This window comes from Eptatretus burgeri, chromosome 9 (assembly GCF_056783735.1).
Source record: "Eptatretus burgeri isolate ZD-2024b chromosome 9, Ebu_testis_v1, whole genome shotgun sequence".
Classification (NCBI taxonomy): Eukaryota; Metazoa; Chordata; class Myxini; order Myxiniformes; family Myxinidae; genus Eptatretus; species Eptatretus burgeri.
In genome coordinates this window covers 21,289,501-21,310,453 of record NC_140969.1, presented here as the reverse complement: position 1 = coordinate 21,310,453, position 20,953 = coordinate 21,289,501, and the positions used below count along the sequence as shown (strand labels likewise).

Sequence of the window (20,953 nt, the reverse complement as noted above, 5' to 3'; positions counted from 1 at the left end):
CCAAAATTCACCGAACTTCACAACTTCATCCAAACTTGAATGTGAAACCCCAAAATTCACCGAACTTCACAACTTGCTCCAAACTTGAATGTAAAACCCCAAAATTTACCTAATTTCATGAGTTGATCCAAACTTGAATGTAAAACCCCAAAATTCACCTAATTTCACAAGTTGATCCAAACTTGAATGTAAAACCCCAAAATTCACCGAACTTCACAACTTGATCCAAACTTGAATGTGAAACCCCAAATTTCACTGAACTTCACAACTTGATCCAAACTTGAATGTGAAACCCCAAAATTCACCGAACTTCACAACTTGATCCAAACTTGAATGTAAAACCCCAAAATTCACCTCATTTCACGAGTTCATCCAACCTTGAATGTAAAATACCCAAATTCACCAAACTTCACAACTTGATCCAAACTTGAATGTAAAACCCCAAAATTCACCGAATTTCACAGATTTATCCAACCTTGAATGTAAAACCCCAAAATTCACCTAATTTCGCAGGTTGATCCAAACTTGAATGTAAAACCCCAAAATTCACCGAATTTCACAAGTTGATCCAAACTTTAATGGAAAACCCCAAATTCACCTATTTTCACAAGTTGATCCAAACTTTAATGTAAAACCCCAAAATTCACCTAATTTCACAAGTTGATCCAAACTTGAATGTGAAATCCCAAAATTCACCGAACTTCACAACTTCATCCAAACTTGAATGTGAAACCCCAAACTTCACCGAACTTCACAAGTTGATCCAAACTTGAATGTGAAATCCCAAAATTCACCGAACTTCACAACTTCATCCAAACTTGAATGTGAAACCCCAAAATTCACCGAACTTCACAACTTGATCCAAACTTGAATGTAAAACCCCAAAATTCACCTAATTTCACAAGTTGATCCAAACTTGAATATAAAACCCCAAAATTCACCTAATTTCACAAGTTGATCCAAACTTGAATGTAAAACCCGAAAATTCACCGAACTTCACAACTTGATCCAAACTTGAATGTGAAACCCCAAAATTCACCGAACTTCACAACTTGATCCAAACTTGAATGTAAAACCCCAAAATTCACCTAATTTCACGAGTTCATCCAACCTTGAATGTAAAATACCCAAATTCACCGAACTTCACAACTTGATCCAAACTTGAATGTAAAACCCCAAAATTCACCTAATTTCGTAGGTTTATCCAACCTTGAATGTAAAATACCCAAATTCACCTAATTTCGCAGGTTTATCCAACCTTGAATGTCAAACCCCAAAATTCACCGAATTTCACAAGTTGATCCAAACTTTAATGGAAAACCCCAAATTCACCGAATTTCACAAGTTGATCCAAACTTTAATGTAAAACCCCAAAATTCACCTAATTTCACAAGTTGATCCAAACTTGGATGTAAAACCCCAAAATTCACCGAACTTCACAACTTGATCCAAACTTGAATGTAAAACCTCATGTTGTGTTTTTTGAAATGCAGGATATGTTAATTTGTTCATGTCATGCATTTTCAAAACGTTACAACTTGATCTTTTCAATTTTTTTTTTCATTTTGTTTGGCTGGTTTTTGTTTTTGTATGACCATGTTCATGTGATTGTGCATGTTTATTGTGGGACTAAGACACTAATGACATGGCTGCATGGTCAGGTTGGCACCATTCCCACGTCGTGTTGGCACAGCTTCCGCTTTCCAAAGCATGCCGAGAGTGAGACTGAGCCGTGATACGTTGGCGTGGCATTGCACGTGTGTGTGTGTTCACTGTTCAACTTGCTTTTAACTGAGCTTGGATGATATCAATCCAGACTTGACTTGATGCATTGCATGCATGTCTGTGCAGGAGATCATCTGTTAATTATATTAATCCACGCCACAATGAAGTGTGCCTCATTGTTAATACCCCGCACGTGGAAGTTAATTTGTTAATTTATATATTTTACTCCATCTGCCTGTCTTGCAGTCAAACAAAATTGAAAATAATTCCAAACAGGAAACTTACTGTTTTTATGCACATCGTAAAGGGCACAAATAATAGGCAGGAATAATTGATGTGACGTGTTAAATATGGTGGTGTAAAAGATGCTGCCTCATTGTCTTTTATTTTATTTTATTTTATTTTTTGGTACACCTTGTCGAGGCTCATATGAGAGCGAACACACAACACACATCAAGGGGGGCATGAGACAAGATGGGCGGGAGTGGGAAGGACAAAACGGTGGGGAACAGACATGAGGAGATCTGTGGAAAGGAGAGGGATGGAGCAGGGAACATGGGGAATACAAGATGGACATTACAGGGACTTTCAGGAAGGAAAGCAGGGAATTTGAAGGAGGTGGGTTTGGGGTGGATTAATGGGGGTAGAAAAGATTGAGGATTTTGATGGGGGACTATAAGAGGTGGTGCTGAACAGCTGTTTTGAAGGCCTGGAGGGAAGAATGGGATTGAACAGAGTGAGGGAGTTTGTTCCAAAGGCGGGGAAAAAAGAGGAATCAAAGAGTGAAGGTGAGCAGTGATTCGTGATTTTGGTAGTTTTACCAGAAGGGGGTTGTTGGCAGACCTTGAGCGCCCTTCAGAAATATGGTGGGGACAAATCGCAGACAGAGCAGGGGGGAGGGGTGGTGAGACCAGAGAGGAAATGGTAGAAGACAGAAAGACCACCAACCTACCTGTGGTGAGAGAGTGAGAGGCCCAAAGACTCAGCCTCATCGCAGGAGATAATAATGATCCGAAATGCCTTGGTTTCCACAGCGTGAAGCCAAGAAAAGTGAGAGGAAGGAGCACCAGCCCAGAGGGGAGAGCACTACTCCATCGGGCTGCAGACGAAAGCTTTGTACGTGGTCAGGAGCTCAGGTGGGCTGAGGAAGGACTTTGCACGATGGAGGATTCCCAGTCGGCGACTGGCTTTGGAGGCCAGGTTGGAAATGTGGCTTTCCTAGAAAAGATCATGGCATATAGTGAGACCCAGAAGTTTGGAAGAAAGGAATTCTTCCAGAGGATTGTTGAGAAAGTGGATGGGGCGGGGGGGGGAGGGGGTTCCAAACGGTCCTTTCGGAGAGACATTGTGAGATTTGTCCAGATTGAAAGACATGGTCCATGTGTTGGACCAGTTTGTGATTTTATCCAGATCTGCAGAGGGCGAATAAGCTGCTGCTTGCCGGTCTGAGGGATGATGGATGGTACGGCAGAGGGTGGAGTCATCAGCAAAGAGATAAAGAGGATTTTCCAGAGTCTGAGAGATCATTGATGAAAACCGGAAAAAGAACAGGGCCCAGAACGCTGCTTTGAGGAACTCCAGCCTGGACAGGAAGAGGGGGTGAGAGAACTCCATTTAGGGCCACACGTTGACTGCGACAGGAGAGGAAGTCTGCGAGCCGTGAGTGGAGATGGCCTTGGATATCATAGGAAGAGAGTTTGGTGAGCAGGGCAGGGTGCCAGACTGTGTCAAAAGCACACGATATGTCTCGGGATTCGGCTCTGATTTCATGTCCGGCATTGAGGACCTTCATCCATTGTTGGGAGAGCAGAAGCAGCATATCCAGGGTAGAGTGATCTGGTCTGAAACCAAATTGATGATTGGAAATCAAGCCATTGGAGAAGAGGAAGGATTTAATGCCTGAAGCGATGATGGATTCCATAACCTTGCTGATGATTTGGAGAAGGCTGATTGGTTTGTAGTTACAGGGATCTGTTTTTGCACATTTTTTTTATGCAGGGCAGTAATGTTTGCTGATTTCCAAGCAGATGGCAGATGACCTTGGGCAAATGAGAGGGTGAATAGAACAGAGAGAGGGTGAGCAAGAGCAGAAGAACAGGCTTTGAGGACACGTGGGCTGATTCCGTCTGGACCAGTTGCAGAATCTGAGTCGAGGTTTGACAGCAAGGCCTTCACTTTGTCAGAGGAAAAGGGCACAGAGTCCAGGGACAGTTGGGTGAGACTGGGTAAGGTGAGTACAGAAAGAGATGTGTTTCGGACACAAGATTTCGATGCGAACACCGAGTTTAGGCATTCAGCCTTTTCACGTGCGGTGTCAGCTGTGCAGCCATGGGAGGGAGGGGATGGAGGGGGAACATACACCAGAAACAGATTTGATTAGACGCCACTGGGATTTGGAGGAGGGAAAGAGGTTTGAGAGTTCAGACTTGAGATTCGAAAGATGTTGTTTTCCGGCTCTCCTAAGGGTAGGACACACACTTGTTCCAAGCTTTGTGGAAGCAACTGAGATTACCCTCAGTTGGGTTTGCTTTCCATGAGGTAAAGGCAACAACAAAAAGTTGTGGACGTCTGAAAGCTTCCGGAAGTATATTTTTCTACAACCTTTAAAATCTTAATTTTATTTCAATTGCATTATATCCTTGAACACTAGAACACAAACCGCCATTTTAGTACTTTCAAAAACCTTTCGTTTCGCAGTACTTCGACAAAATATTACAACAATTTATGTCCTTTCAACCAATCAAATTTGCTGCTCACAGACCATGCCCATGTCCTTTTTTTCTTGATACTGTGCACGGCGATGTGTTCAATGAATCTCTACTTTCCACTGCCACTGAAGGTGGACGGATGTTGTTTTCACCCCTGTCTGCCGATCTGTCTGTTAACAGGATATCTCAAAAAGTTGTGGACGGATTCAGAAGAAATTTGGTGCACAGGTTGGGTGTGTGACAAGGACGAATCGATTCGATTTTGGTGAAGATCTGAATGCTGATACGGGAATTTTTCAATTTCTCGTGATTCTTCACCATTCAGAGATTGGGCCAAAGACGATATGCAGCATGATATTTAAAAAAGTTGTTTACGACCTATGACAAGACTTGGTGGATTAATTGCTTCGGTGACGAGAACAAGCCAAATCGATTTTGGGTTCCGGTCCGGATCCAGATCCGGCCTATCTGTGGGACACAAAACATAAACTGTTCAGCTTCGTGGAGGTATGCGCTCTACCGAGTGCCGTTCTAGTTACCTCTGCCACCGAAGGTGAAGGAGGTTATGTTTTCACCCCTTTCTGTCTGTTTGTCTGTGTACAGGGTATCTCAAAAAGTTGTGGACGGATCCGGATGAAATTTTGTGGACAGGTTGGGTGTGTGTGTGACAAGGACGAACCGATTTGATTTTGGTGAAGATCCGGATCCGGATCCGACTACAAGAATATTTTAAAAGTCATTCTTCAACATTGAGAGATGGAGGTAAACCGAAATATAGCACGATATCTCAAAAAGTTGTGGACGGATTTGGATGAAACTTGGTGGAGAGGTTGGGGGTGTGGCAAGGACGAATTGATTCGATTTGGGTGAAGATCCGAATTCAGATCCGGATACGAGAGTTATTTGACTTTTAAAGTGATCCTTCACCATTGAGAGATAGGGCCAAAAATGATATTAAAAAAAAATAAAAATTAAAAAAAAGCCTGGTGTTGGCTTAGTGGTTAGGGTGGTGGCTTGGGATCTCAGGGTCCTGAGTTCAAGCCCGTTGGCTGCTGAATTAACACCAGGGGGTTGACTCAGCCTGTCATCCTTCCGAGGTCGGGCCAAAAATTCCGAGGTTGGGCCAAAAAAGGGCCAAAAATGATATGTATCATGATATTTCAAAAATGTATTGGGCCCGATATGTTCTTGTGGATCAGGCATTGTGTGGCAAAGGTATGCGCTCCACCAAGTGTCCTTCTAGTAATATTTGTAGTTCTGTCATTTTCAGCGGCACAGGATGTGCAATGAGGAGTCGCTTGTTTTACCGACAGCTTTTATAATCCCTTCTGTGTAATCAGAATGTTCTTTCCTTAAATATTTGTACATTCAGAATAGCAACGGCATTGTGCAGGAACCATGTCTATTTTTGTTGGTTATGATTGGACCGGAAAGTCATTAAGACCAGGTCTGTGGTCATTGTTTTCGCCAGTATCGCTCCCTCTGCTCTCTCAGTCCTCTGACACTCCATATCTACTCCAGTATGTTTGTGTTCTTCCAATTACCCTCTTTGAGTTAAACTTCAAAATCCAGGCTGACTGTATGCCTCGGCTCTTTTATTCCTCACTTCTCCCATCGATAGAACCACCTTCCAGAGGTTTTTCTCACTCTTAGCAGTGCACCACCATCTCTTGTCATCCCCATTTCTGACCCCTTGATCTTTATTCCCCCCACTCCCCCAATTAACCTTTCCCTAACTCCTCCATCTTACTTGCTCGTTTCAGTGTTTCCTCCCCTCCCCCCTCTCCTCGTTTCCTTTCATTCTCTTGATGTTTGTCCCAGTTTGAGTTCAAGCTTGCTCTTCGATGATCCTCGCTCTTATAAAACATACGATCTAAAGGCCCAGTCACACCTTGACGTTTTAGCAGGCTTATGCCGATTTTTGGAAAATTTATCTAAAACGCTGGTACACGTCGAATACGTTATGGGTAAGTTTTGATAACATTGAGAGCACGCTGAAAAACACTGCCATACGTCGTTGTACGCTGGCTTTAAATGTTGTACTTTTCGGTTGTCCTCAAATTTTCCATGCTTGAAATTTTAAGACTTATGCCAGCGTATGACTCGCACGTTCCGCATAACGCTGGCCATTAGTTGTAGGCACGTCACGCGATCGTTGACACATGTCGACACGCGTTACTTGTAAATTACGCATAAGTCGAAACACATCGAGGTAATGTTTAGCGTACCCGAAACTTATTTCTAACCTATGAGTAACGTGGTGTTCTCACGTTACGCGATCGGTGACACACATCGACACACGTTACTTGTAAGGTGCTCATAAGTCGAAACACATCGAGGTAATGGTTAGCGTCAGTGTTCCAGACTCCCTGGTTTTTTTTTTTTCTTCCTTCCTTCGGTATGATGGTGATTTTGACACTTCGATTTATAGTGCGGTTATAATATAATATAATGAATTGGCTGCCGCTCAACAATTTAAATCGTAACCACACTGTACACCGCCATACCGATGGAAAAAATAAAAAAATAAAACCCGGGAGTCTGGAACACTGACGCTAACCATTACCTCGATGTGTTTCGACTTATGAGTAACTTACAAGTAACGTGTGTCGATGTGTGTCAACGATCGCATATCGTACGTACAACTTATTCCCATCGCATGCGGAGCGCGTGTCATACGGCAAGTACGTCGTAAAATTTTCAACATGTTTAAAATTACAAGATGTACTCCATTTAATACGACGTATGATAGCGTACTTTAGCGTTCTATTCACGCATACCAAACTTACCCATACCGTATTCGACGTGCGGCAGCGTTTTAGACGTATTTTTCAGAGGTCGGCATACGCTGGCAAGATCGCCAAGGTGTGACTGCGATGTTGACACTTCCATTTCTGCGGCGGTTATGATTTGAATCGTTGTGCGGCAGCCTTTTCATAGGCTACGTCACGTGATCGTCGGCGATACGTGCAGCGCGCTTTGCATAAGTTAGACTATCGTTGGGCAGAGGTTGTGAAGGCCGACAACAGGTTCAGCATTCGTTGGTATAAGTTATCTATAACACAACGAAACGTTCTGTGTCCGTTACTAATACGTTCTGCATAAGACCAAGTTGTTATGAATACGTCCGAATCTTTAAAAAAACATCAAAAGTTCAACGTAAGCCAGCGTTTTACATACATTTTAATACGTTGCCATTGCTGGCTAAAACGTCAAGGTGTGACTGGGCCTTAAGGGTGTGTGCATGGATTTGTGTACACATGTAAACAAATACATTTCTACACACACTGAGACAATGCCCTCTTTCACCGGAAACTTATTTCTTCATGCAGTGCTATATCCACGAGTTCTTGTCTTCCTGTTTTTTTTTTTATTATTACGGTATGGTTTTTTTTTGTCCTTCAGTCCACTTTGTTGACCCATCACCCTTTGTTCTGTTCTTCCTTTATTCTTGACGCCTTTATTACAAACTAGTGGTATACTCATGAAGGACTGGTGATGGGATGTGCTTGGACCGGAGGGGCATGCAGTAACAGCAATCCCATGCTGAACGGAATACTGGAGACAACAGCAATCTCATGACAGGCTTGAACGAAGAAGTACAGTTGTGTGGAAAAACCTGGATTTTTGTCGTTCTACTGGGAGGGGGTTAATCAAACAACACATACCTGTCATTGTGTCGTGGAGGAGCTTGGGAAGCTTGGAAGGCTGAGAGAGCAGAACGAGCGAGCAAGCGGGAAAAAAATTGAGGCCACCAATCTGTCTGCGATGTGCATAAATCTTGAAGCCCAGGTTGTCATCTTGGATCACAAGTGAAACAAATAATCTCAATATTGCAGGTTTTATAATCTTCTATCTTTGCTTCCAAGTTAAAGCTAAAGTTGCACTTCAATTTATGGACTGGGAAAGGGTGACAGCTGTGTTGCTGAATTCCAGCTGTGAAGACTATATACTGATAACGGTCCCATTGGAAATGTTTTTTTCAGTTCCATTGCTCATTTGAATCCATCCTTGTGAAGAATCCATCCTTACGGGTGGCTGATTTCCCCCAGAATTAGACGGGATGACTCCCTCACCGGGAGTGGTGCTCTGCGATATACATTTACGTCGAGAGAATTGGGATGCCTTCCCAACCCTGAACCCCTTGGACTGTTGTTTTATTTTGTTTTATTTCTCTCACCCCCTAAACCCCACCAATGCACCTTGTGTCCCAGTACGTAACAATTTGTGTTTGGTTTAAAAAGTTACATCGTTTGTTCTTTTTACCTTCTTCTTGCAATCGGTCATCTCACCCATTCACCAGAGCTGTTAATCCATTCATGATGCTAAAGATGTGCAGAGAATGTGAAATGCATTTATATTTGGGCTTTCTTTTATTTAAATTGGTGTTTCTTCCCCTGTGTTTTTCTATTTTATATCTTCTTATCCTTACTTTAAATTCTTTCTTTACTTCGAGTAGCTTTGATTTGTTTTTAGGTCATTTCTACCGAGATGACCGAATAAAGCCGGACTAAATGTCCGTACGTCCGTCCGTCAGCAATTTTTCTTTCCGACCTTGATGAAACTTAGTATGTGGGTAGAGGTCGATGAGTGTTGCACAACAATATAACTTTTGTCCGGGTTCAAGGTCAGGGTCAAGGTCACGAGGTCACGTAAGTTATAAAAATCGCCATTTTCAAAACCTCTCCAGTCTGCCATTTTAGGAGATATTTGGCAACTGTTTATCGATTATGATAGAAAAAATATTATCTTGTATCTAACCGGACAGATTTTTGAATTTCCGTCCCGTTTGGCCGCCACGTAACCTGAAAGATTGTCAAAAACACCTCCCGGTACAAAGAAAACTTTTTACTTCCGATCTTGATGAAATTTGGTACGTGGGTAGAGGTCGATGAGTGATACCCAACGTCATATTTTTTCCAGGATTCGAGGTCAGGGACAAGGTCACGAGGTCACGAAAGTTGTGAAAGTCGCCATTTTCAAAACCTATCGTCTGTCATTTTAGGAGATATCTGGCAACGGTTCATCGATTATGAGAGTAAAAAAACATTATAGAGATGACCGTCACCCTCACACGGGGGTAATTTTTTGTTTTGTTTTTCGTTCATCTTCAAAAGCTCAGGAAATGGGCCTTTTTGCACCATCTATGAATTGTCCAATGTATCTCGCTGATGAGGACATGATGACTACTACAGTGGTATTGTTAAAGAATTTGAAAATATGTGTGTGAGCATTGTATACTGACCCTTTCGCTCCTGGGCTGTTGAGATCTCTCTCACTGTCGATGCATGTGTGCTTTGTTTTGCAGTTAAACATTTGTTCTGCTCCAACAGTTCAAAGCCGGTAAGCTCCAGTTTTAATCCAGTACATCTTATGTGAAAATTGCACCACGATTATATCCCATTTACTGGAATAAATTTGTTATATCCAAATGCAATGAAAAGTTAAAAAAAACTGTTCAATTTTACCCCAAATCATGGCCCAATGGATACAAGCACAAGTTGCGTGCGGTGATTGTTCAAATTTGACACTAATTTGTTTATCAAATGTGATCAATGTTTGTGAATTTAATTTAGAGGGCACTTGTCCTGATAGTGTTGGTAACCATTATATATGACGAGACTCGGCCGAGCATAATGCTTAGAGCATTCACTCTGAGTCTGGGAGGTCGGTGGTTCAAACCCCCATCCGAGTCATTCCAAAGACCTTGTCTTTTTTTTTAAAGGTCTGTGCTGTTTTCTTGCTTGACGCTGAGCATCGAAAACAAAAGAGCACGGAAAATTAATGTTGAGAAGGCAATGGCAAACCAGCGAGCATAACCCCGACCAAAAAACTGCTTCGGCAGTACCATGCTCTGTAAAGAGTATGGTACATCAAAATAAAAACCAACAGTTGTAATCACGTTTTTTTCGGCTTTGATGTATGCTGCAAAAATCAAGAAGGCATCGATGACAAAGTGGACAGAGCAGTGACTAATTATGAGATTTCTGATCAATGAAAGCATCCTGCCTGTGAAAACGTGCACCTGATTTCATGTCAAGGGCTTATGTAGTAAAGACCACCTCGGAGGGGTGGGGGGCACGCATGAGGGGGTGTGTTTTGAATGAACGAGGCAATAAGAATGATGTCCGACACTGGTTAAATACTTGTACCAAATAAATATATCCTTTAGGCAATCCATAGGATAGCTTCCACTGTGATGGGAAAAGTGGATGCAAGGCAGGAAAGTGCCTTGAAAAGTAATATATCCTTTTTAGTGGTAATAATGTGGGTCATCAAAAAGGCGGTGCGTGTATGTTTGTGCACGCATGTACCTTTATCCACTTGCAAATTATAGGCAACTTGTATTATATAATCTTGTATGTAATATGAATCTTTTCTACCCTGGTAAACACCTATCCAGCCCACCCCAATCCCTTCTCTTTCAAATTTCCAGTTTTCCCTCCTGATAGCTTCCTTCTGTATCCATCTTGCCCAACCCATGCATCATCTCTTGCCAAAAGCCTGGTGTTGGCTTCGTGGTTAGGGTGGCTGGCTTGGGATTTTCGGTTCTTGAGTTTGAGCCCTGTTGGTTGCTGAATTTAACACCAGGTGGGGTTGATTCAGCCTGTCATCCTTCCGAGGTCGGTGCAATGAGTACCATTGTATTGGTATCGGGGCACAGCATCAGCAGCATATTGTCGCACCCCAACAAAATGATGGCGATAGCTGCCATAAACAAGAAGAATAATCTCTTTCTCCCCCCCCCCAGCCCATTCCTCCCCACACCCATTGTCCAAGTCTACCTCTATCATGGTCTTCAACTCTGCCGTTTGTGTTTACCCCTCTCTCAGCTTTTAATTTTGTCATGTTGCATCCAGATCCGTTCAGTGTACTGGTACGAGGTCTTCCACGAGCCTCAACTACATGCACATAAAATAAAAATCGTGGTGTCCTACCATGCGTTTGTTTGACTCCTGTTTACGGAGGTCGCTTCCCTCGCTGCATTTGAAAAGCTGTTTATGCAGGGAAAGCTTAACGTTCACTTTTGAAGTGACGGGAGAACAGGTATGAATAATATTGATGTCAAATTTTATTTTGCCCTTTTGAGAAAAATTTAACCTCCGCCGACTGATGTCACGCCACCATTTTACGGTGAGTGGTATAAATAGCTGTGCCTTGGCTCTGAGTGAAACAGAGTGCAACACAATTAACTTTTTTAAAGTCCATGAAATAATTTAAATTTAAAGATTAACTTGTACTTTTCCCGTCACTGGGACTGATACCTTTGCTTGTGAATGAAATAAACTTGGCATGTCTTCGATTATCCTGAATTAATGTATTGGTTAATTTTACTTTTGAATGTCCATTGCACATGCAAGCATAGTTATGAGTAGAGTATTGACAACATGCAAGGTCAAATTTTGTGCGCAATCAAGGAAAGTGAGTTCTACGGGGTCTTTTTGGTTTTTTAAAAACTTTTTTTGGCTCTACTTCACTGTATTTTAGGACTAATAAGAGTTCAGCATTTTCTCTTTTTTAATGAGATGTATTCATTATTATTTAATGTTCTCAAAACTTTGGTGTAAATTTGCAAACACCAGAAATAAATGAATACATACATACAAACATGGGAAGCATGTGCAATAGCATGTCGCTGCGTCCACTTTCCGCTGGTACTCCAGGGGCCTCATTCTGGCCATCACCCAGGCAGATGCCGAGCCCATCCCTTTCTCTTTGGAATAGGACATTCCAGGCATCCACCTGAAGGGACCGCCTCAGGTTAACAATAGGAGACCACCGTCTGGTGGACGACACCTCATCACCACCCCGACACACACGACAGTGTGTTTTACAGGGTGAAGTGTGTTGTGGTGGCCAAAGTGCAAATCCTGCCACCAACCTCCTTGAGAAGGCAACCAACTGCAGGAGGATGTCCACAGACGCAGTTGGCACCAGATATGGATGGCCGTTGGCTCACAAATGAGTACTTCCGCCCTTTGACAAGTTTTGTGTTTAATCATGCTGGGTGTCAAAGACCAGAAATGCATGATATATTTTGACAACTTGAATTCTGGTTTCAATTCTCCTCTCTCAAGCAAAATTTAATGAGTTCTTTGCTTCCAACCCAGGGGAAGGCAGCCTCAGTTTTTTGGTAAAATAGTATGTCTCGCATCTTAATTGGTGAATGGCTTGTTGCTTTTGCAAAGTCAATTGATCGCAATAATTTTGTGCACCAATGAGATGTTTAAAACTTGCTCTTGGTCATTATTGTTATTTTACATTACAATTGAAATATTCTTTTCCCCCCTCACGTGTGCCTGAAGGGTTGTGGTGCTGAGCAACTTGCCATGCTGCAGGTACTTGGCAGTTTGTATAACCACCTGGGAGTCATTGCAGGTAAGCTTCACTGACTCAGCCATTTTTCCATTGCTTCTGTCTGCAATCTCAGCTGGGAAGGATCTGATAATCATCAGATTTGCTTTCAAATTGAGTCATATCTATACTAGCAGTTCTGTATCTTGAAATGTAATGAATTAGAAATCACTCATAGAGAATTTCCGTCCCCCCCCTTCCTTCCCTCCAAAACCACCAGCAAAGATAAAAACACTCCTCGATACAAATTGGGGTCATGCTGATCCTATGTTGCAAGTCTGGATGTAATCAGCCCAGAACTGTAGTAGGAGTACCACATGGAACAACAAACACACACACACACAGACACTTTGTTACGAATTTTACTTCCTCTCGACTCTAGAGTCTAGACAGTCAAGTTCACTTATCTTTTTGGCGCACAAGCCGACACGACGACAATGTGATGTAACAACGTGCATCGCCAAAGGCCCAAACTTCAGTTGTGTGCAAGGGCTGATCCGAGGATCTCATCAAACCATCCAATCGGTAGTGGAGATGGGCGGTGTGTACAAAGGGCAGGGACTTGATCAACCAGAGCTGATGACTCGCGCTTACTGGGAATTCCTCGTTCGTGGGACACTGTCTCAAGCCCCAGTCCCCACCACGGACGGGGCTGAGCTGTTTACCCAAGCCTGTCAGTGAAGGGCAAGGTACACGCTGGCCCATCCAGTGTAGCGCATGTGCGGCCCTGGACATCGAAGGACATTACAGACCTGTTATTGCTCCATCTTGCACGGCTTGCAGCCTCTCGTTCCTCTAAGAAGTTAGTCCGCAGCTCCGTGAATCATAGTAAGGATTTTCCAGCATTTTATAGCCTTAACAAAATCCACTTTTGAAGATCCACAAGTGAAACAAATTTTGATCATTTGCATTTAATTTATGTTGGAATCATGTTTGAAGATCAAGATGAGAAAGTCATTTAAGTTGCAAGTTATTTTATAACTACCTTGCAACGAAGGCCAGGAAAATATTTGAAGCCGGAAGTCTATAAAGTGTGAATTTCTCATGTTGAGCTTGGGTAAACAACCAATAAGTCACTACATTGTCATATGAACATAATACATGCACATAATGGAGCTTTGCTTTCATGTTACGAGTTAACCCCCAAACCCTACGAGTGAAATATGGTGTCACTACCCCCCCTCTCCGGCAGGGGTCAGCGGTTAAACCGCTTGCACGATTCAACTTGTACAGACAAAAATCGCAAGTCTCTCCTCTTTGAAAAGTGGGGGGAGGGGATTATTTTGTGCCGATGACCTGGCCCTGGGTACCTCAGCACGTATGCAAAATTTGGTGGAGATTGGCCAAGCTGTTTTCCATTCTATATGGTTCAGGTATATAGTGGGGTGTAAGAGTCCAGTTGCAAATTTATTAATTGAGATGTGATAACAAAACAAATCATTGTAATATGTAGCCAAAAGCACTTTCAAGGGATTTCCATGAACTTGAGTATATAACACCACTTATTATAAAAGTAGGACCATGCATCCTGAAGCTCACCTGGATCAGGAGCAACAGCCACTCAAACTCCCGCAAACCCCCTTCGACCCTAATTTAAAAAAAAAATTATTTTTAATATGCCATGAACAAGCTTTAGTACATCACGGGTGATGGAGGTTGTGGTCAAGTTTCATTGAAATCGTGTGTGTAGTTTCGGGGAAGAGAGCAAATAAATATTTTGGGGGTCAAAAACCTCCCCATAGACTCCCTTAATGAGCACGGATTTTGATGCGGTCAATACACCTTCGTTAGGCAACAGATATAAAGCTTGTGGCCAAGTGTCACCAAAATTGTGTTTGGTTCAAGCGAAAACGACTGGTGTTTATGGACTGACTCACTCACTCACTCACTCACTCACTCACTCACTCACTCACTCACTCACTCACTCACTCACTCACTCACTCACTCACTCACTCACTCACTCACCTCTGGACACTGCTCAATCACATAAGCTCACTGGATGTCCAGGTGACCAAATCATAAAAATCAAATCTGGCTTTACATATAATCAATAACCAATGTGACCCTCTTTTGTCTTGAGAACTGCCTCAACTCCATTTGTAATTGATTTAATTCGTTTATGGATTATGTTTCAGTCAATCTTTTCCCAACAGTGTTGTAATGCATGCCAGAGCACAGTCAGACAAATTTTATCTTTCTATCAAATGTATTCACCCTTCATCTATTCTGTTTAGACAGTGTTTAGACATTTTACACATTTATTCTGTTTATTCGGTGAATAATAACTATAATAAATTAGAACTGCCACCTTATAACTGCTGGCAGTGATGACCGGGTGCCAAGACGTCTGGCTTTGATACAACATGGGATTGACGAGTTGCGGACCGAGTAACACGAAGTGTTCAATCGATTTATTACCCCGACGTTTGACTCTGTCAATAGGAGGGGTTTTCAAATTGTTTTCTCTTCCCCATCCTCCTCACATTTACGTCATTGCTGTGATTGGTCGTCAGACCGGCCACAAGATCAGTAACCAATCACAGCTCGAGCGCTTCAGAGCTCCTGTCAATCAGAGTTAGGCCACGCCCAGGCATGTGGTGGGTCCATCTTCACCGTTTAATTAAACAGTCACGCACAAAGGACATGTCTTCGTTTGGACATGACTTGGTTAAGATATGGATAGATTTGTGTTTCTGTCATGTTTAACTGCAAATGTCACCTTACATTGTGTAGTCAAGCTGACAGGAATTTGTATCCTGTCATTTTTATTTTATGGAAGAAATCGACATCATGACATACAAGGGGTGGGGGTCGCGCATAGTCGCCATCTTGTTATGTTTGGTTATCGGCTTTTATTTGACCTCGCGATCATTCATGGTATTCAGCTTGTATTGTCTGGTAATCGGCTGTGCAAGTATCATCAACATCATTTAGTAATCACCTTTTATTTGACACCCGATCATTCATGGTATTCATTCTTGTTATTTTTTTTATAATGTCTGGTAATTGGCTGCCCAAGTATCAACATCATTTGGTAATCAGCTTTCATTCAACGTCGGGGTCATTCATGGTATTCAGCTTGTTATGTATGCAGTTAGCCCTTTTTCCTGAGGACGTCGTCGGTGTCAATTGAATTGGCGTTTAAATAACCTGAACATGAAGTAATAAATGTCGGCACAATGGGTCTACATGGTAAACTGGGAATTCCCCAAGTCTAACAAGGCCCCACGCATCTCTCTATTCAATCTATTTATTGCGTACGCAATTAGCCCTTTTTCCTAAATACATAGTCGGTATCAATTGAATTTGTGTTAAATAATCTAAAAATGAAGTAATAAATGTTGACACTATGGGTGTGGAGGCTAAACCGGGACTCACCTGAATCTAATGAGTCCCCACACATCTCTCTACAACGTGGGATTGACGAGTTATGGACCTGGTAACAGGTCACATTCCATCTCTTTATTACGTATGCACATGACCCTTTTTACTGGGGCCATCGGCGTATCAATTGAATCGATACTCCTCCACCCTCGTACTCATCCAGGTGTAGCCAAGTGAGCCTTATTAAAAAACAACAAAAAGTTCTAGGATTCAAACAAATAATTCGCGTTGCCAGACCATATGGCTGATTAGGTTGATATTTAAAATGTACATTCCAGATGTTTACTAGATCCTAATTGTAAAATTTTACATTGATTGATGAAGCGGTTCCAGAGAAAACATTATTTAATATTTTTCTTCAATCCAATATGGCTTCGAAACCAGGTGACCTATCAATTATTCATGAACAAACTTGTATCCTCTCGTTTTGGGGGAACATGTGTGAAGTTCCCCCTCGATTTGTCCTGCCGTTCTGGAGAATATTTTTTTTTTCTTAATTTCATTCCAATATAGCTGACGAACCACATGACCTATGACATCGCAAACTTACATTCTGCCTCTAATTGGGTAGTGGATAACGCTTGTGAAGTTTCGTGTTAATCGGAGAAAGTGTTATCTATTCAAGATGGCTGCCAAACCATGTGACTTGTGACGTCATTTTAACCATATATTCAGCAATGGCGTCAGACGATACATTCAAAGTTTTGTTTCAATCGGATAAATGGCTCCAGAGAAAACATTATTTAATGTTTTTCTTCAATCCAATATGGCTGCCAAATCATGCGACCTATCGGTTTTTCATGAACAAACTTATATCCCCAAGTCTTGGAGAATATCTGTGTGAAGTTTCCCCTCGATCTGACCAGCTGTTCTGGAGGAGATTTTTAAAGGTTTTAGGGTAAATTCATTATGGCCACCAAATGATGTGACCCATCGATTATGAATTAACAAACTTGTACAACCTTGTCTTGGGGAATGTGTGTAAAGTTTCTCCTCGATCTGTCCAGCTCTTCTGGAGAAGAAGATGAATTATTTTTTCTTCTGTGAGTTGTTTAGATGACGCTCAAGAAATTTCTTGACCAAGAAAGAATTTTTTCAGACGCAGCATTCTACGTGTCAAATTTTCACCAGGATACTTCACCGATGACATCACGAAAAATCGCACTTCTTCCCCACGGGGAGTTTCTTGCCATGTGCCAAATTTATTTTTTTTTCCATTGTGCCATTTTGAAGATACACAGGTCCAAAGTTTTTTTATTTTTTATTTTTATTTTTTCTTTCTGTTTTTCAAATTTGGCGCCCGTACCCACGTGATCCATGATGTCATAAGTATCAATTAAATATTCTACGAAACAAATGACCTGCTACAGTGAAAATTGTGTCGACTATAACACACAACAGTTGCCGAGAAAATGAATTTAAAAGCGAATAAAAAACCTGAAAATTGCCAGCAGAATAAGAAAAATAATTATAAAGAAAAAAAGAAACAGAAGAAAAACAATAGGTTACCCAGCCTTGTAGGCTTGGTGTCCTATTATAAGAATATGGATACATCTTCAACATTATGAAAAATGTATTTGAAATCCTGTTTTGAGAAAGCTTGGCATTGATTTAAGTGGACTCGAATACCCACAGAGAATTGCCGAATTTTATTGTGATGTAACGACGACATTGTAATGTTAAATGATGGAGTCATTGTAATTTTAACAAATTACCATGACGAATTAGACATGGTAATATATGACTATAAAATGGTAATATATGACTAATAAATAGTAATATATAGCTCATGGTGTGATAACATTTCCACAGGAGATTATGACTGCGGTGATCACGCTCACACCCGCAGAATTTCCTTGGAGGATGCTCGAGACTTCATCCTTGTAGGTATTTTTAAAAACTTTTCAGGAGCTTTCTGAGGCCTTTCAAGATTCTTGATACAACTTTACTCTTGATTGTAAAAAATAACTATAAAAACCTAGATTTTCTTCTATTGTATGACTGTGTGTATGTTTCATCAAAGCAATGAGTTTGGGTGTGCAGCTAGAAATGATAAATAAATTATTCACATGATTCCATGGTATTACTGTAGCAGTTTTCTAACCTCTAGCTTATGTTACTTGCATTATATTTATACGAGTGGTTCAAGGTCGATGCGGATGTTGTATTGGAGAATCGTACGATACATCATTTGAGAAGCCTCTGTGTTTGTTTGGACTTGTATACAATCCTGAAAAACTGGACAGAATGAGTTGAAAACTGGTGGTTGGACTTGGGGTGCACCATTAGAGGTTTCAGGCAGTTTAAAAAAATAATTATTGTTGTTTATGGTTTGGGGGGGGGGTACCCCAATTCTCTCCAGGTAAATGTGTATCGTATATTGCTGCCTAGTGGGAGTGGGGTTATTGAGCATAACCACCTGGACTGAGGAGGTGGTCAAGCTCCCTGTTGGTATCCCAGGGGGCCTGACCATATCGGTCATTTTGTCCATAATTTCTGAAAATCCAGGAGGTGCTGCTCACGAGAATAGTCATATAATCGCACTCATATGTGACTATCTAAAAATTGTGTCCACATCTACAAAATGTGTATGCATCCCAAGTTAATGGAAGCCCGAAGTGCCATGAAATCACATTCGTTCGTATGCGACCATCTAAAAATTGCATATACATCGCAAGTCTGCACTTGCTTGTGGGAACCGCGAGGGTCATGTAACTGCAGTCAAATGTGACCATCTACAAATTGACATAATAGAAGTGGGGGAATATGGACGGGTTTTTTGGCGTAAGGTTGTTGGAGGTGCGTACACGGGGCTGGGGGTGGTGGGGTTGTTCGACCACATGCAGGGCTGGGGGCGAGACTGCACATGGGTGAGAGCACACATGATGCTTGGTTGGGGGTGGGGGGGGCAAAAACATATGGTGCTGGACCAGGGGGGATGTGCACACCTAGGGGAACTGGACTCAGGAGGTGGGGTCAAGAGCTCACGTTGGGGGGTGGGGGGGCGGGGTGGTAGAGAGTTTGCTAACGTGGGAGTGAGAGTGCATCTGATGCTGGCTCGGTGGGCTACAGCATACACTGCGCTGGGCCAGGAGAGGGCAGGGTTAGCATGGGGAACACATGCGATGATGGAAGGGGTGGCACGAGAGTGCACACAGGGCCTGGGGGGTGAGGCAAGAGTGTGCGGGGGTGGGAGTGGCAAGTTGGCCATCTTCAGTGGGGGAGGGGAAAATTTCTTCCCGAATAAGTTAGGGTTTGCCAGTAAGTTTTGAGGCTTGCCTCGTAAAATGTGTATGTGTGGCGAGGCCAAGTTTTTGGTTTGGCAGACGAGGAGAGAAAAACTTGTGAATGACGTTTGTGGTTTGAGAAGTGGTGCTCTGCTTGCGGCCACTCGGTGCTTTCAAACAGAAAAATGTGGGGCCCTGCCATGCCTCTTCTCTGGTTGCTCCAGCCACTACTGGAAAGGATTCTGCTTGGGGAAGGTTCAAAATCTATTGACCATGGAGTAGGGAAGGCCAAGAAAGGCAAGAAAACTCCAAGGCTAACTGAACTATCACATTCTCTTGCACAGGACGAGACTGAGTGGTTAACGTAGGTCCGTATCCAGGGATGCCAATACGGTGTGGAAAAATGGCAGTAACATGAGGCACACAGTCTAAGTATTAAAACAATTTATTTAACCCAAGACATGTTTGAGCAAAAACCACAAACCAAAAACAGTCAAGCATTGTACAAGAAAAACTATGCCAAATAAAGTACACCTCGTTTCGTGCCGTGCACACCGATCAACCACTCAAACAGAACAAGAGAGGTGGAAGGGCACAGGAGGTAGAACAGCACTCAATCGTGCAGCCAATGGGGTGAATCAGTCCCCGAACAAGATGTGGACAGAAGAGAACCGTGGAGTTGTCTCAGGTGCAGTGGGGAAGAGCGCATCGTGAGGCCAGTGGACATCAAGATGATTAACTCCGCCAAATTGAAGACGACCCATCTCTGCATGGATAACGCATGCTTTTATCATCTCTCCTCCTCTCTCCCTGTTGTCGATGGCTAAGAATTGAGCCAAATAAGGTTCGGTCAGGGAGGGAGTGCAGTTCAATTGCCTTCCTTCACATACTGGTACGCAGCAATCATACTAAAATACACAATTTGGTGGCTGTCTGGCCACCATACATTCGGTTGTTACTTATCCAATCTCAACCAAACCCTCCGGGGGGGACTAAGGGCACATGATGGAGGTTGTAGCGATTTAACTTGCCACCCTTCCCAAGGGGTATTTCCGCCTTGGCCAATCTCCGTTTTAAGGTGTATAAATAGTTCAGCGTGGTGTTTCGTGGAGCACACCTACCAGACATAGCCTGGTGTTGGCTTAGCGGTTAGGGTGGTGGCTTGGGATCCTAGGGTCCTGAGTTCGGGCCCCATTGGCCATTGAATTAACGTCGGGGGTTGACTCAGCATGTCAACCTTCTGAGGTCGGCTAAATGAGCACCAGTACACTGGTAATAGGGGCACTGCATCAGCGGCATAACTGCGCCCCTAACCAATAATGCAACCAGCAGCCAAAAAGGCAGCACACGATGGGAACTCTGGACGTACTTACACATGGGCGGTGTATCGGCAAACAGCCGCTGGTAAGAACACCTATCGGAAGTATAAATTATTATAACCAGTTATCCAGTTCCATCATGTTGTGGCCGACTTGTGGTGACATTCATGATCAGATTTCTCCAAACGTGTCCTGCACTGTTTTCCGAAGCTCCAGTAAAGACAGATTGGTTTCA

General features: G+C 42.6%; 1 protein-coding gene across 1 annotated transcript in view; it reads left to right on the top strand.

Annotated features, from left to right (window-relative positions):
• Positions 1-20,953, top strand: part of LOC147019677 (inner nuclear membrane protein Man1-like) — a 58,079-nt gene that overhangs the window by 17,885 nt on the left and 19,241 nt on the right. Inside the window, exons 2-4 of the mRNA XM_085894304.1 lie at positions 9,742-9,776; positions 12,740-12,812; positions 17,985-18,055. Coding sequence (XP_085750430.1) covers positions 9,742-9,776; positions 12,740-12,812; positions 17,985-18,055 — 179 coding nt within the window. The remainder of the gene's footprint in view (positions 1-9,741; positions 9,777-12,739; positions 12,813-17,984; positions 18,056-20,953) is intronic.